This window comes from Mercenaria mercenaria, chromosome 6, assembly GCF_021730395.1.
Source record: "Mercenaria mercenaria strain notata chromosome 6, MADL_Memer_1, whole genome shotgun sequence".
Taxonomy (NCBI): Eukaryota; Metazoa; Mollusca; class Bivalvia; order Venerida; family Veneridae; genus Mercenaria; species Mercenaria mercenaria.
The window spans coordinates 31255681-31273755 of NC_069366.1; the positions used below are offsets into that span (position 1 = coordinate 31255681).

An 18075-nucleotide genomic window follows, 5' to 3' on the forward strand; every position below is an offset into this window, starting at 1 on the left:
TATTGTAATCATGGGTTGCATACATACAACAGAATTTGAATAGCCGCGGAGCAGGGCTTTAAAAATATATCATAGCTTACGTACGGTTGAGTGTATGCATGTAGTGTTAGCACTTGGAAAATAATGCTAAACCCGGCTTTCGCCTCGGTTGACATTGTGTTTGTCGGATTCACAACACACTCAAATGCATGTGACATTATATGTCTGTAAAACGATATTGCAAATACAACAAAATTAAATTATGTCTATATATCAACTCCTAGTTTCAAAATGAATGCAAAATCAAAACTGCCAACGAAACACTTTACCACACCAATTTTAGCCACGCGAGCTGCATATCACAAGTTGTTTGAATACTTCATAAAATACCATATGAACGTGTACATACCGGATGAAAATTATCATTGACAGATACGGCCGTGGTAAATTCTAGAGTTTAACCTTAATTTTATGTTAAAATCAGATAAAGAAGTTGTCTAAATGGAGAATAGGCATAATGAAATGGTTAGAAAAACACTAATTTCAAAATTACATATGAACATATACAGTCAGAACCATAATGGGGGGTAATCAAAACAATTGATTCAGTAATAATAATTTCAAATATGTTATCCAATATTCAAACCTGTAACAAATATAATAGAAAAACAATTACTGAAAATATGAATTAATTAAAAAAAATAATGAATATTATGTGCATAACAAAAAAATGTGACAGCCACATTTTAAACAAAGGTCATAATAAACAAAGGTATTATGGACCTTTAAATTTTCTAACAGAGAAATGGTTTAAAATCCTTCAGTTCAAAAGATGTTCTAAAAGATTTTATTATTTCACAATTCAGCTCTATTTCTCTAGAATACGAAAATAGATCTAGAAAATCAGGGTAAACCAAAAAAATATATTTAACTGCAGTGAATATCAGGATAAGTAAAATGAAAACTAAAAACGTATTGCATGTTTATATTTAATCTAGAAGTATATAATAGATATATATTTTACATTGATAGATAAAAGAAAGTAAATAACGAAAGACTTGTGGATGATTTTACGCTACTTGAAATCAAGAAGTACTAAATCATGATTTCACACTTTACGACTTAACGATTTGAAAAAATACAAGGTGAAATTGTAAATTACGACCATCACGATTTCCTACCTCGTTGTTTGCGATTTTTATAACACGTAAAACCAAAAATTTCGCGATTTCACACTCCATGTCCTCCATATTCATTATTTTCGACTATTGTTTTCCAGTGGAATGACATATGATTTCAATTGTTTGTAGTGGTATTGTATGTCATTTTGGAAGATAAAAAGTCCAAAGTTGCTGTGAGTAGTAATTACAATTGAAGGAAATTGACTAAAATCACTTAAAATCAATGGAAGGCGATACATGTGATTTTTGTATAATTATTATAAGGTGATTTGTTTTAAATGTACACGTTTTGTCAAGACAGTCTTACTTAACCATACCTAATTCATTTAATCTAATTTTATTTACACTGTATTGTTATATAGGAGATTTTAAAGAATAGTTTTAATTCCCCAGTGGTGTTTTTGCCACTGACCGTTTCAAGGCTGTACCCAGCCGCTTTCCTTCTTCATGTATGTTTGTGTCTTTTGTTAATTTGACATTATAATTGTATTTGTTTGTTTTACTCTGTACATGTGTTCATCCACTGTGTTCGTGTATAGATCTATACATAGAGCTCTGAATTCGGCTACACCTATCAGGCCTCAGTCAAAACGGCAGCATGTCAATACATGCAATCAGCTGTTTAGACGGAGTAGAGGCTATGATTACAGTTTCACATACCCATATTTCCGTGTACAGTGCTGTGTGTGGCGACTGCGTGCTTTGAATGTGGTTGAAAGTGGCTTTTCCTGTTGGACTTCAGGAAAAGGAAGTCAGAAATGCACACTCCTACCTTTATACATTTTAAATAAATAATACTCAACTCTTCAATACACAATTTTCCAACTGATAACGTATATTTACCCAGCATCAAACACAGAAACCGTTTATCTTATATAATTCGTCCCCAGTCCCCCGAAAGAGTACAACTTTTGGAACAACGGTATGTAATACTGATAACTATTACTATTCCCCTTTCAGGTCAATGAGCATCAACCAAACAAACTTCTGTCCTCTTTAAGGATGTTCTCATCAGGTAGCCTCACTTTACTAACGTTTTAATATGGTTGTCTTGTAGCAATACAGTTATACTGCATATCAAATTAAAGGTAAATGAGTGGCTTTCAAGAACTTTAAGTTTCAAAATATTTTCAAATATCTATACAATTTAGCATTTTTTCATTGTCTTGTTCTCGTAATTTTGTGATAGCGGTAACCTCTTGTAAACAACCTATTCGTAATATAGAGATTTAATCAATTTTAATTTGTATTTTTTAAAAACGTCCTCTTTCTATCAAGCTTGGGCAATATTAATGAATTGCGAACGGTATGCCCCGTAGAATGTTGCTGTCAAAGTGTGGGTAGTTGACAAGTTGGATATCCACCGTATACAAATGTTCCTTGCTGTCTGGTCGACAAGTTGTATCACAAAGTGATGCCAGTAAAAGTCCATCTGTCTGAACTTGCTAGTGCTGACTATAATGATTTAATCAATTGATACTTGTTTTAATATCAAATGTGTTTTAATTCCAGACCATGTATTTAATCTGCAGTTTTTTGTTGTTTTCTCGTTAAATTTCAAAAGGCCACATCTCAAAAGATTTTAACTTGATTGTGGTTATATATTCCGGTCCTTTAGGATCATCGAGTCCATTAAATAGAATTTATTCGGTGCCAGAGATATATTCTTGTCATTTGAGACCATGGAGTCCATCAAGAGAACTCCGCTTTAGTCGGAGCCGGGCAAGGGGTGGGGGAGGTGGGGGGTTCAGTTTCCATTACCTATCATGATCAGACTCAATCAAACTGGGTCTGCTATTGTTTTGCTTAGTTGCAATTTCACGCTTCCAAAGTATCTTCTTAAAGATTTTATTGATATCAAAGTGGAATTTTACGCATTTTTCAAGTAAAAATCCAGCTGAAATAGATGTGTTTGTAAAAAGGGTGCAGTAAATTATAGCTTTTTAACCGAATATACCAAACTCTTCTTGTTACCAGTAGAAAATAATAAGTATCCAAAATATGACTTTTCTTGTTTTGACTGGGGCAGTCTTTTTAAGAAAAGACAAACCTCATGCAGGAGTTGCTTCCCCTCAACTTCAGAAATCTCTACATATATGTAAGGGAGATCACTGCGTAGAAGCTATTTTTTTATTAGTCTGATTTCTTTATTTCTAAAGCATCAACTTCATATACTCTTGCGGCATTCTCATTAATTTAACACATTTAAATGCACAGCAACTGAAAATTGCTTTTATAGAACATTCACCAAAAAACTCACTATGTGCAGTAAGATGCACATAATGCCAAGTAAGTAAATATCACATTCATGAAATTGCACCGGAAGGGAAGAAGTTTGTCTGGATTACAAGTAAGTGAACTGATTTGAGCCGTGCCATGAGAAAACCAACATAGTGGGTTTACGACCAGCATGGATCCAGACCAGCCTGCGCATCCGTGCAGTCTGGTCAGTATCCATGCTGTTCGCTTTCAAAGCCTATTGCATTTAGAGAAACCATTAGCGAACAGCATGGGTCCTGACCAGACTGCGCGGATGCGCAGGCTGGTCTGGATCCATGCTGGTCGCAAGCCCATTATGTTGGTTTTCTCATGGCGCAGCTCATTTGTAGATAGACGAGCAAGACTAATGCCAAATTATTTTTTTTGATTTTATAACACATGTTGAGTCATGCATTTAAAAGTAAAACGAAGACATCAGTTAACTTTAACGGTTTGTTGTTTTATTTTATAATATCAATACAATGTGGAAAACGTACGTATGAAGATGGGTGATCTAACAAAAGTGTGATTGCAAGTGAGTTTGTATTGACACACATGCTCGTATATACTAATATGATTGTGAAAAGAAGACCTACAGTAAAAAGAAACAAACTTATGTTTTGTATATATAGGCTAGCCGCTACAGAATATAACATTATTTTGAAGTAAGATTTCAAAATCTTTATAAAATATGCGCTTTTCAACACTGATGCACATTTAATCAAAATGAAAAACAATTTTATATCTACTTTAAAGTCAGAATCCCATGGTTATATATCAACAGCTGAAGTAGCTGATAATATACAAGTAAAATTCAATAATTTTGAGAACGACCGAAATGAAGAAGAATGCTGACAAAATATATTCCTCAAAGAATCAAGTTTTGAGTTAACAAAAAATGCAAAGTATTTGACTTTCACAAGATCTAAAAGTTTATAAAAAAATACTGTAAGTTAAAATAGTCGGAAACGTGTTTCCTCTTTCTCCTCATATTTATAATGAAATGCAGCTGCGTCTCTTTTTTTTATTTCCGATCTATGCAGAAACTGTCAGTAAAATATTCAAAAGCGATATACAAGAATGGCAGCTGGTGCATCTTTTTTGCATATTTACATAGTGCTGGACCAATCGCATCTGGTGTTGTGCATAATTCAAATTCAGACAGGCGCTCTAAACACTTTGGTTATGAATGATACATGAAGTCAAACGATCAAGCAGATGAGATGCGCATTTATTAAACTTCTATATATCTACAAGTAATACGCAATGGCAAAATGATGCAAAAAGTTATTATTTTCAGGAAAATATGGACGGCGAATAGCTTGTACAAACAAACCAAAACTTGCAACTTAAGCGGGCACTGTTTAAACTTCTCGTTCAGTTCAAAACTGCTTCGAGAAATTTTAATAGCTTCTTCTTCAAAGTGTAATATGACACAATACATGTATATGAAATGCATACAAATGTATCTGAAAATGAAAAATAATGAAAGGAAAGTAATACACTTGAAATTGTAAGCTGACCTATGCTCTGTATTGAGATAACCGCTAATGTTTTACTGTTCGTGACACTCCATACTCACACCATTCTCTTTTATTTCGAACATGTATAACTCATGTTGTGTCATGCAGTGAGACAACAGTAAAAATTGATACATTGTTTTATTTCGTATCATTAACAAAATAGAGAAAATGTACGTGTGGAGAATACAATACGAAAATGTATTATCTGACGATGTATAATTACAAATAACTGCTCATGAATAATAAACTTAACTGTATCTAATTAATTCCTTGGGATGTACAAATATTGTAACGAAAGAGTTAAGCGCTTGTATCAAACATACAGTAAAATGAAATTGGTATTTGTAAAAGAAATGTATGCTGGCAGTAAAAAAGTTAGCCAGTAGCCACTACAAAATATTACATTACATTATTATTTTTACTCGGAATTTCAAAATCTTCAAACTTAGCTTAAATTACATAACAAGAGGACCATGATGGTCCTGAATCGCTCACCTCTTCCCACATGACGCAGTTTTGAGTATGACGTCGTTTTTTCTATTATTTGACATAGTGACCTAGTTTTTCAGCTCATGTGACCCAGTTTTGAACTTGACCTAGATATTATCAAGATAAAAGTTCTGACCAATTTTCATGAAGATCCATTGAAAAATATGGTCTCTAGAGAGGTCACAAAGTTTTCTATTATTTGACCTATGGACCTAGTTTTCGAAGGTACGTGACCCTGTTTTGAACTTGATCTAGATATCATCAAGGTGAACATTCTCACTAATTTTCATGAAGATCTCATGAAAAATATGGCCTCTAGAGAGGTCACAAGGTTTTTCTATTTTTATACCTACTGACCTAGTTTTTGATCGCACGTGACCCAGTTTCGAAATTGACCTAGATATGATCAAGGTGAACATTCAGATCAATTTTCATGAAGATCCATTGAAAAATATGGCCTCTAGAGAGGTCAAAAGATTTTAATTATTTTAGACCTACTGACCTAGTTTTTGACCGCAGTTGACCCAGTTTCAAACTTGACCTAGATGTCATCAAGATGAACATTCAGACCAACTTTCATACAGATCCCATGAAAAATATGGCCTCTAGAGAGGTCACAAAGTTGTTTTATTATTTGACCAACTGACCTAGTTTTTTAAGGCACGTGACCCAGTTTCAAACTTACCTATATATCATCAAGAAAAACATTCAGACCAACTTTCATACAGATCCCATGAAAAATATGGCCTCTAGAGAGGTCACAACGTTTTTTCATTATTTGACCTACTGACCTAGTTTTTGAAGGCACATGACCCACTTTAAAACTTGACCTAGATATCATCAAGATGAACATTCAGACCAACTTTCATACAGATCCCATGCAAAATATGGCCTCTAGAGAGGTCACAAGGCTTTTCTATTATTTGACCTACTGACCTAGTTTTTGACGGCACGTGACCCACTTTCGAACTTGACCTAGATATTATGAAGGTGAACATTCTGACCAATTTTCATGAAGATCTCATGAAATATGTGGCCTCTAGAGAGGTCACAAGGTTTTTCTATTTTTAGACCTACTGACCTAGTTTTTGACCATACGTGACCCAGTTTCGAACTTTACCTAGATATCATCAAGATGAACATTCAGACCAACTTTCATACAGATCCCATGAAAAATATGGCCTTTAGAGAGGTCACAAGGTTTTTCTATTATTTAACCTACTGACCTAGTTTTTGACCGCACGTGACCCACTTTTGAACTTGACCTAGATATCATCAAGGTGAACGTTCTGACCAACTTTCATGAAGATCTTATGAAATATATGGCCTCTAGAGAGGTCACAAGGTTTTTCTATTTTTAGAACTACTGACCTAGTTTTTGATGGCACGTGACCCAGTTTCAAACTTGACCTAAATATCATCAAGGTGAACATTCCGACCAATTTTCATGAAGATCTTGTGAAATATATGGCCTCTAGAGAGGTCACAAGGTTTTTCTATTTTTAGAACTACTGACCTAGTTTTTGATGGCACGTGACCCAGTTTCAAACTTGACCTAAATATCATCAAGGTGAACATTCCGACCAATTTTCATGAAGATCTTGTGAAATATATTGCCTCTAGAGAGGTCACAAGGTTTTTCTATTTTTAGACCTACTGACCTAGTTTTTGACGGCACGTGACCCAGTTTCGAAATTGACCTAGATATCATCAAGATGAACATTCTGACCAACTTTCATAAATATCCCATGAAAAATGTGACCACTAGGGTGGTCACAAGCAAAAAGTTTACGGACGGACGCACGCACGGACGGACGACGGACAACGGACACCGCACGATCACAAAAGCTCACCTTGTCACTTTGTGACAGGTGAGATAAAATTGTAATGCGTTTCTCTTAAAAGAAGTACATTTTATCAAAATGAACTGTAATTGCATTTTTTTATTTTTTGATGGATGCTAGATCTAAATTTCATATTTGAAAAAAAGTTTTTCCTAGCAATCAGCTGCTAATTATGAATATAGCTCCACATACACATTTAATTAAATTATATATTTAGTAAAATTGTATACATTTTTTCTACATGAGAAGTAAATGTGTCGAATTAAATATTTTATGGAATACCTTTAAAGTCAGAACGGATATACACGTAAAGCTTCAGCGATTGGTGTGGAAGTAAAGTTCAATAATTCAAAATTGCTGAAAAGAATGTGAATTCTAACAAAATATAATCCTCAAACATTTGAGTAAATACAAAAATACTGTATGTTAATATAGTTGGAAACTTGTTTTCTATTTCTCCTCATATTTATAATGAAATGTAGCTGCGTCTTTTTTTATTTCTGATATATGCAGAAACTGTAAGTAAAATATTCAAAAGGCGATATACAAGAATGACAGCTGGTGCTGCTTTTTGCATATTTACATAGTGCTGGACCAATCGCATATGGTTTTGTACATAATTCAAATTAAACCAACCATTCTAAACATTTTGGTTATGGATGATACATGAAGCCAAATGATAAAGCAGATGCGATGCGCATTTATTAAATTTCTATATAGCTACAAATAATACGCAATATCAAACTGATGCATAATGAAATAACTTTCATGAACAAATGGACGGCGAACAGCTTGTTTACCTTGTTTTTAAATTAACAAACTGCAATGGCAACATATAAAAATGCTAAAGAGCACTGTTAAAACTTCTCGTTCAGTGTATAGCTGCAGCGAGATATATTAATATCTTTTTCTTCAGATTGTAATATGACACAATATATGAAATGCAAACAAATGTATCTGAAAATGAAAAATGATAAAAGGAAAGTAACACGCTGCTAAATAAACGTAAAATCTATCGAAGAACGTTGATAATGTTTCTTACTTTAGAAATGCGTCTCACATAAGAATCTATGTGCCATTAATTTATTCTAAAGACCACGTATTTTAAACAATATGCTGAGGTGACGTCATCTACCCATTACCGAAGACACATGAACCAGTGTCAACCTTTCTCATTATCGCAAGAAATGTGGATTTCCCGGAAGTAAAAATATGTGACACAAACAGTTTCATTTAAACATTTTCCGTCTCATCCCGTGTTTATCTCCTGTATTCAGGTTTTCACAACTTCAACATTAGTGTCTCTCTGTCCCCTTTCAACGTGGCCGTTTGTCATTGGCATCTGTGAAAAAAAATATATGGTGCTAATCAAATACTTCATATATGTTTTCATAAATTTTGATAAAATACAAAGTGTTGCGAAGCCGGAAATATCATGAACTGCACATAAAAAGCACATTTCGTTTGTATTTCTGTAAATTTTTCCAATAAATCAATATACCGCGTAAAAGTATTACATATACGTTTCACAATTAGCCTATTTTTTACGTATGTTATATATATTGCAAAAACTCGATTAAAATAAAAATAAGAAAATGTCACATCACATTAATTAAGCTCAACGTCACATTAACTGTATGATGATTAACCAAGTTCTATGTTTGCAGATAGTAGCGAGTCTAAGTCACACGTGTTTGCACGAGAAATTAAGACATATGACTCACCAGTTCCGCTTGAAGCTGCTCCTTTTGTTGGTATTTCCTAGTATGAGTGCACTTGTTTTCGTTCCTCACTATCAGTGTTATTTGAATAAGTGCAAATATTGCAAACAATACAACAATAGTCACAACCAGAAATTTCACATAATTCACGCCCTTATCATCTCTATTCTGTTCTAATATGGCCTCAGTGGAGTTACAGTCTCTATTATCACCACAAGGGTTTAAGTCCCCGCACAGTAAACTGCTGTGCACACACCGTCCTGTTGGACAGGAAAACATGCCCTCCTCCGCCTCTTCTTTTGTACAGCCTTTAACTGAAAGGAAAAGTACTTTTGATTATTCATAATTAAAGCACTTTTAAAGTTTCATATTGGTCAAAATACGTTTCGGTTTCAATTTTTTATATAAAAACAGACGCTAACATATTTTACAAAAACTTTCAAGTCTTATTTCAAGTGCTAACCAAATATTAATAGAAGCAATAAGTGTCATATATATGAAGTTATAACTAAAAGAACAGCTTTTTGTCAGTTCACCCAATACAAACAAACACATTTTCTAAACCATGCTGAAACATGATCGAATCTATTTTCAGCATAAAACTTCATAATATACACAAGCAAACAGCTTATCAATCTTTAGCAAGAGCATGCATGTTTTAAGTCAAACTTAACCTTTCATACGAAAGCTAAACGTTTGGTTTAAAACCATCTTGTGAAAAAAGCTTAAACAAATATCAAACGGCTTGAGGTGTCCATTCACTACACAACATCAAATATACTCGACGTATAATGCCGTCAAACGTCTTCCAATTAAAGCGTCATAACTACATGAACCATCTTCAATATACCAAATGGTTACATATAAAAGACATTTATATCTTATGACATAAAAACGCCTACACTAAAACTCAGCCATTTTCTGTTTTAGCAAGATCTCCTAAAAAGAAGTCTCCATTACAGAAAAAAGTGAAAAATGTTATTTTGTCTCTGTGTTAAGACAACAATTTTTAAGTGATGATTTCTATATTGATTCTAACTTTGTGTCCATTCCTGAAAAGCAACTTCTTTGCCTATACATATACCGCCTGAATACTAATTATGTTAGACTTTGTAATCTAGATAATTATATACGTAACGACATGTTTAATGATACATTACATTTTATTCATGAGTCAATAGTTTTACTTACATCTGGATGTAAAAGATGAGAATTTTAGGGTGAATTTCATATTCTTGGCTGCTTCTTTCTGACGCGATGAGTACTTCAGTATCAATGATTCATGGAAGGTTGTGTATATGGAATTCTGGTTCATATACCCCGTATTTCTGCAAAATGACTGGTAAAGCCCTGTAAATGACACTCATTTCATTAAATAATTTATTCAAAATACTACAAACGTACACATTTATACCTAAGTACAAGGCCTGTAAATAGTTCATTCAAATGTAAACATTTCAATTGAAACTTAAGACATTCTATTTTTTGTTATAGGCAGATGTACAACCCCACACGACACCGCTTTCATTTACCTCTTTTACTTTTAACTTCCGATGTTGCTTAGATATTAAATTCTTTATGTCATTAAGGAATACTTTGTTTTAATTCATGTCTTCCATTTCACCGTCTGTGTTACATATCAAGGATAGCATTTTAAAATCATTGTTTGAGGGCCATATATCTACCTATATAGCGAAATATGTTATCCTCGTTAAAAGTTTGTATTATTGTTTTTATTATTATTATTATTATTATTATTATTATTATTATTATACAGTACAGTGTATGTAAGTATAATGTCATTTAAAGTACTACGTATGTTAATTTCACGCAAAATACAATTTGTATGAAACTACAACACTCAACGTGTATGTAATGTTGATAAAAGTATTTTTAGTCGGAGTACTTCAACGAAAGCACTTAGCATGTATATAAAATATTTTGCACAAAGAATATACTGTATGCGGATACCTCATGTTTGTAAACATTTCATTCAAAATAGTATGTATGAAAGCACTTCACTCAAAGTAAAATATTTGCATAGTATTTCGCTTATATACATTTTTTGTTTGTTTTTCATGGTATCTGTCTTGAAACATCTTTTAAATAACAATAACAACTGTGATGTACATATGTAGGCATCTAACGTTTGATTTTTTTTTATGAAAATTACATAAATCATAAGAACACACAACATTCTTCTTCGCACTATCGAAAACAGGTTACTATGTCTATTCTTCTTCGCACTATCGAAAAAGGGTCACTATGCCTATTCTTCTTAACTAACTACACGGAATAACAACACCAGTTGTCGTTTCGTAACCATAATAATCGGGTGGAAGAGACTGTTCTAGTAACGGCGTTTTGGAGGCCGTGAACGCAGAAAGGCTGCGAATGAATGCCATATAACTGAAATACACTCAATATAAAGGAACTCGACGGTTAATAGTACCAAAGCGATTATAGTACTTTACCATTTGGGATGTTCCCGAGCTCATATGTTTGTTGTACTGCGCCAGGTTCCTCTATGGTTACGTTTTCCATACAAGAGTCACCAGTGACGTTAAAAGAAGTGAAAAATAATGACAACATTGTATCGGCTGCCCCTTTGCCCACAATCTTCACCTGACAAAAGCTGTTCCGGAGCATCGTGGCGTCAAAGTGTAGCGTTCCTCCATAACTTTCCAGTGTTCTACCGCATTGTTGTTGCATGTCCCCTACGGGTAAAAAAATGTTTTATTACTTCTGATAAATTAGACTACAGCACGCCTGAGGGTGAGGCAATATGCAAGAAAAGAGATACGGTTCTTGACTTTCTTATGAACTACGGATAATGAAAAAGGTATATTTTCAAAGCAACAGTATTTCGTAAGAGTGGACATAAAGAAAATAATAACAAAAAGAATACCTTTTTATAAGATAAAAGGGCTATCATTCTGACAAAACGCAAAAAAAGAGTTATGTTTCTAGGTACATACATACCAATCTAATTTCAACAAGAGCTCCGCCAAACAGGGAAATATACGCCCGGAAGGTTATATCAGAGGAGGACGGAAGCAATGGGTGGAGTGCAGTGGTGGAGACAGGATACAAAAGGGCAAGAAACTAACTGAGTTTATTTTTCGGGGGGAGGGGGGAGCAAGGTTAAACTTTGTGTGTGTGCGGTGGAGGTGACAGGATACTAAAGATTAAGAAACTAAATGATTTTTAGGAGGAAGGGGTAAATAGGTGGGGGTGTTATGTAGACTGTTGCAGTCTGCATATCGTCTCACCATCGTCTGCCTATATTCCAAGTTTCAAGTCAATACCTTTAATACTTTTTAAACTATGCACTGGACACAAAATGATGGGCAGATTTTACCTTGCTGTAACCTTGACCTTTGACCTACCACCCTGGTCCATGCACTCTGCACATCGTCACATTGCCACCTACCTACATCTCAAGTTTGAAGTAAATGCTTTGCATGGTTATTTAGTTATGCTCCGGACATGAAATATGATGGTCAATTTTGACCTTTTAGCCCAGTTTGTGACCTTGACCTTTGTCAGGGCCAGTTAAAGTGTTCTGCACATCGTCTTATTGCCATCAACCTATACGCCAAGTTTAAAGTCAATATCGTTGATGGTTATAATGTTATACTCCGAACACGAATTATGACGGACGGACAAACGGACAGACGCACGCGCCATCACATAATACGTCCGTTTTTGTTTGCCTTTGCTTACTAGCTAAACAAGTGTGCAAAGTTTCAAAACTATAGCTTTTTTTAGTTTTCAAGAAAAAGTAGACCTAAACAAAAATCTTAACCTACGCCAAAAACGACGATCAAGTGATGACAATACCTCGTAGATTTTTTTTTAATTAGACGAACTAAAATTATTATCTATCCGTTTCGTTTGTGGTTGGACCGTAAAAATGGCCCGGTTCTAATCTTTTCCTATATCTTTACGACGTTAAGGTCATTTTATAAAGTTGTTACTTCAATTTGAGGTGAAACTTTTATCAACATAACCCAAAAAAATAGCCCATTGATAGTATTACTTAAAAGGTTGCTTCAACCGCACGTATTGGCTTTTTGTTAGATTTGTATGAGCGTGAAAATGTTGTTTTTCTTTGCTTTTTGTAATCAGATACGTTAAGTAATAAAATTTGCATATTATCGATGTAGAAAGGAATGTTTGGACTTTTTAACATTTAGTTCATTGATACCTGTTTTTTGTCGGATTGTGGTGATAAATTGCGATTATAAATGTGTGCGACATGTTTGCTATATTACAGTAATTTACCAAAACAATGACAACTGGCTCCATTTCAGTTAGCTTAAGGCCGACCACATATATATAAAATTCTGATGGTCTGACTTGTTTACTATATTTGGATGTAAATGTTGGTATACCAGCTTATTTATTACTGCGCAACATTTAATTGTCTGGTAAATACTTAAGTGCGTCAAAATTAATACGCCTTGAACATGTTGAATCCGTGTATTAAATATTCTAATTAAAAAAATGACCTTTTGACATCCATGACGTTTTTTCGTGATATATAATATATTAGGATGTGCTAAACGTGACTGTATTGCTCTCTTCACTCCCTGTTGTATAAATACATTACAAGCGAACGGACTTACGCAAGCTGAAAATTTCATGATTTTAGCTTCCATTTGCATAGTCATAATACTCCGCCTTCACCATAGAACCCTTTCTAATGAATTTTATTTTTCTTGCCGAATGTTTTTTTTTTTCAATTTTCCGACGCAAAAAAATAGCGTTTATTATGCTGGACACGATTGGTTCTGCCTTTGCGACCAGCGCAGATCATGATCAGCCTGCATATCCGTGCAGTCTGATCAAGATCTGCACTGTTCGCCATTCGGTCAGTATCTTTTAGGTAAACAACCCATTTAACAATTAATGGCACTGTCCAAATTGAAAGATGGACAAGTTTATTATAGAAATTTAGCAGGGTAAGGGTTAAAACTTTCCGCACATCTGCGGGACTGAGCCATAAATAAAGCCTTTTTAACGTTGTTGTTTCTGTCCTGCAATCTAACTAAAAGTTTAGTTATGATCATCCACAAAGCGTTTTTATTTTATTTATGTGCTGAATAATCACAGCATTGACTAATCATGGATTAATGGTCAATGATGTGACCTTCGACTAAATTTTTCATCTAATGTCCTAATAATGCCCCAAACAAGCTAAATCCAGTAAAAGTGTCACTCTTAGCTACTAATATACATGTAAAATTATTTCTAATGACAGTTGACTGTTGAAAATTACTGGAATTATGGTATTGCACGAAATCGGAAATCTATCTATCTATATTATGTCGGTCAAAAGTGATCAATCTGATTTTCGCCATGATTAATCAACGATTACGGACATTTTGTCTGATTCCCAATACTGGCGTTTATTAGCAGATGCATCGAAGACTTCACAGTGTGTTACATGTCATATACATGTGCATGGTATGTTATAAGGGAGAAAACACTTGTTACTAAATAGGCACGTTGCATAATGTTAATGCTTTTTGCATGGATACAGTCGCAGCTAAATTTACTGGCATTTCGTTGGGTATGTTTTAATAGATGAAATATTTATCAGTTAATTTCTCTTATCTTTTACAGACCGACACTATTTATAATGATTTGATACGAAGCGTTACCAGTTTCAGAAACAGAAAATAAACAATATTAAATTCCATTCTGGCGTTCACGGTGGTGGAGTGGATGCTATTTTACCAGTATAAAAGTAGGTTGAAAGTTCAAGCGCCAGTGTGGCTACGACTGGGACTTTCCGCGGGGCCTACCCGGGATGGTTCATTAAGCTCCTAAATATATATAGTGTACCCACCAAACTTAATTTAGGTCTAACTTTCGTGAACAATTAACTAGTTTTAACCTGTATTTTAGTTATCTTGGTTTATCTCAATTTCTTTAACCTTCATTAGTCATCTGAAACTTCAAGTTTAAAAATGTTGTTGGTCCAAACAAGTTTAACAAAAACGTTCACGGTTTCTTAAGAGAGTTGATTTATATTCATTGTAACCTCTTTTAATGAATATTTTGATTTTACTCATTTTACTACGCAAACGTCACTCACGATAAGCGATAACCGCTCTTCTGTGACTTTTCAATAGAATATCGCCAAACAAAGGTCTTGTACCGTTACGTCACTAAATGCTTGAAAGGAAAAGGATTTCGCAACCCATGAAAACCATAACCCTCTATCTGAAAATCAATACTACTGACTATTTCACAATTTTAAATTGTCATTTATTTTCCTTGATATAAGGCGTCGGTTGGAACTTGATTATTCAAGTTGCTAACTTGTTTGCGTACCAAAACTATGAAAAACATTTCAATCTGAAACAGCGGGATTTTCAGATATTGAAAAAAGATATCCAATTTCTTTATTGAAGAGTTCAGGAAAAATGACCGAAACATCAAACGATGGCATAATTTATGTTAATTTTGACTATGTTCTTAAAGAATGTGTTTACAAAATGTAGATAGTTATTTTTGTCTATTGTGTGTTATCACAAAAGGAATTCTGTTGTGATATTTTTACCTTGTGAGGCGATCCTTTGAACTTTTCGCTGAAAACGAGGTCATGTTTCCTATTTGTGCGTATATTTGAGGTTGTGTTGTTGTTGTTGTTTTTAAAAAGAAATCTACCCTAGTTTCTTGGCGATCTTTCAAAAACACCACTGCAAGATAGCTCCTTTAACATGACAGCTCACACATGAAACCAATAAAGGGGTCGAAAGAATGAAATTAAAGATAAGTTTCCTGTGGTTTATTGTGAAGTAGGTATTTTATCACCGCGTTAAGAGTTACATCAAGTTATGATCTTGATTTCTTTCCATGCCAAATAACAGAAGAATCTTTAATTTGGGCACAGTTTTAAATGGCTGGTTGTGTAGATGTGATAAATAAGAAGTAGCTACACAAAACTACTAAACTTAGTAAAAACTTCCCAGCCAGCAGTTCAAACGTTTATGTCAATACAAAATTTTTGAGCAAACTTTTTCAAAAGATAACAGATGCATGTTGTGTCTGAATTCTCAATTATCTACTAAACAACTTTGACCATTATGTATGAATTTTATCCACAACTGCGTGTGAAATGCCACGCTTACTAAAAATATAATGTTTAAAGGACGTAGGTTCTGTGGAATAAAATAAGAGAAAACAGAAGCTATTCCCATGGGTAATAACGCTCAATTCATATATGAGTCGCACCATGGGAAAACCAACATACTGGCTTTGCGACCAGCATGGACATCTCGACCAGTCTGGCGATCATCGCGCCGTCTATGGTCTGAAGCAACCATGGTTCGCTAACGGTTTCTTTATTGTATAGCTTGAAAGGAACGCATGTCCTGCCAGACTGCGGATGGCAGTGGTCTGGATCCATGCTGGTCGCAAACCCACTATGTTGGTTTTCTCATGGCGCGGCTCATATTATTTAGTATGATACAGGATAATGGTCAGTTTAGCGTGGAATTATATTAAGGTCACACATTACTTCTCTGTTCAGTGGCCGAGTATGACATGAAACAAATATGTTTTGCTATATGTCCTAAGTAATATGATAGTTGATAAGCAATTAGGCTACTTTTAGAAAACCAGATACAATTACCTTTCTGTGGCCTTTATTTTTGACCTTAGCATAAATACAATGAAAATTGGTGAGCTAGAAAAAAAACTGATTGTGTAGATCTACATGTAGGCTGGCGTTAATATTTCAATGTATTATTATACATTTGTATATAAATACAACGGTGCATGTATTTTCTATTCGACTAGCTTTAATACTTTCTTTTTCATATATTATATCATAGATTATGCATAATCCATTGTGTACGATGTAAGAAATTACTTTTGTTAAACGGTTTCGCTTTCACCGTTTTGATACAGTAATACTTTCAATCATTTTGTATCCCGTTTACATATACTTTGTTTATAAATTCCCTTTCGTTAAACCACCTGAACATACTTACATGACTCAACTGTACCAGTAGTTTCCTTTGTGTAACACAAAATAAACAGTGAAAAACAGAATCTTAACTTCCAATCCACCATTTTCTCGAGTCCAAATTCACTACATTTTATATAAAAAAAAGTAAATATTCTCACACAAAAACTTGTCTAAGTTTAACACAAAAACATACGTCCATACTATCTAAAACCTTTAAACTAATAAAAGGCGAAATGTTAAGTATCCGCTGAGCGCATTTGTAAACACACAGGAAATCTTAATGAGAAATTTCACCCTGGTACTCGGTATTTACTAACTATACGCTAGCATTTGCTATTTTTACTACAATAAAATGAGTGTAAAACGTCTTTAACCAGTACTATACATTGTCAAATGACGGTTTTGTATACGTTTATATATCTTAAAAGCGAGGTCAAAATATTCAATGATCTCGCGTACAAATTAAAACGAATAAAATACCGAAATATTGTACTCTGAAAAATAATACAATATGTATTGTGAGGTTGGGCTGCGCTTGATACCATCCATTCTATTGTGTGGTATTTATGATAATCAAGCGATATCCTTCAATTATTTGATCAAAATTCAGATTGTACTTTAATTCTCTTGATGGGAATCGTTGTACATATAAATCAAGATTGTAGTTATATAGCATGCAGTCCACCATTGGAAGCGGTGGCGAAATGCATGGTACCGACCAGATTGTCTGAAGAAAAAGACACGAAAAAGTCGTGCACAAAATATTTACTATAAACCACTGAAACAGTGTAACAAATAACAAGATATATGTTTTATGTTGTGCTATGTCCATGATGACCTATATACAGCCATGGATCATCCTACAGGATATGTACAGATGGTAAAGATGTAAGTTTACAAGTACAGAATATTTCTCATTTCCTGTTTGTATCGTAAAAGTAATTATTCAAGTACTTAAAATGAACAAATTCGGATGAATGAACGTAAAACAGATTAATAAACATAGAATCGTAAAATCTTTTAAATTAATTACTGAGGTTAAAATTATTGTGTATTTTCGCATATTTGCCAGTTACCCTTGACTTGATTTAT

The 18075-nt window shown here is 34.0% G+C and overlaps 1 protein-coding gene across 1 annotated transcript; it reads right to left on the reverse strand.

The window, feature by feature from the left end:
- Nucleotides 1–3858: 3858 nt before the first annotated feature.
- LOC123549258 (uncharacterized) lies at nucleotides 3859–17362 on the reverse strand. The gene is made up of 5 exons (XM_045337186.2): nucleotides 17006–17362; nucleotides 11471–11713; nucleotides 10188–10346; nucleotides 9000–9310; nucleotides 3859–8617 (listed from the first exon to the last, which is right to left on the reverse strand). Exons 1-5 carry the CDS (start codon nucleotides 17085–17087, stop codon nucleotides 8549–8551), a joined length of 864 nt encoding a protein of 287 aa, XP_045193121.2. The 5' UTR covers nucleotides 17088–17362; the 3' UTR covers nucleotides 3859–8548.
- Between the last annotated feature and the right edge of the window lie 713 nt (nucleotides 17363–18075).

What these genes read in the sequence shown, in the direction of transcription:
- LOC123549258 (XM_045337186.2), bottom strand. Translation starts at nt 17,087, where the DNA reads ATGGTGGATTGGAAGTTAAGATTCTGTTTTTCACTGTTTATTTTGTGT. An exon ending in TACTGGTACAGTTGAGTCAT is followed by an intron (nt 11,714 to 17,005) that starts GTAAGTATGTTC and finishes TTTTACCCGTAG; the next exon opens with GGGACATGCAACAACAATGC. An exon ending in AGCAGCTTCAAGCGGAACTG is followed by an intron (nt 8,618 to 8,999) that starts GTGAGTCATATG and finishes TTTTTTTCACAG; the next exon opens with ATGCCAATGACAAACGGCCA.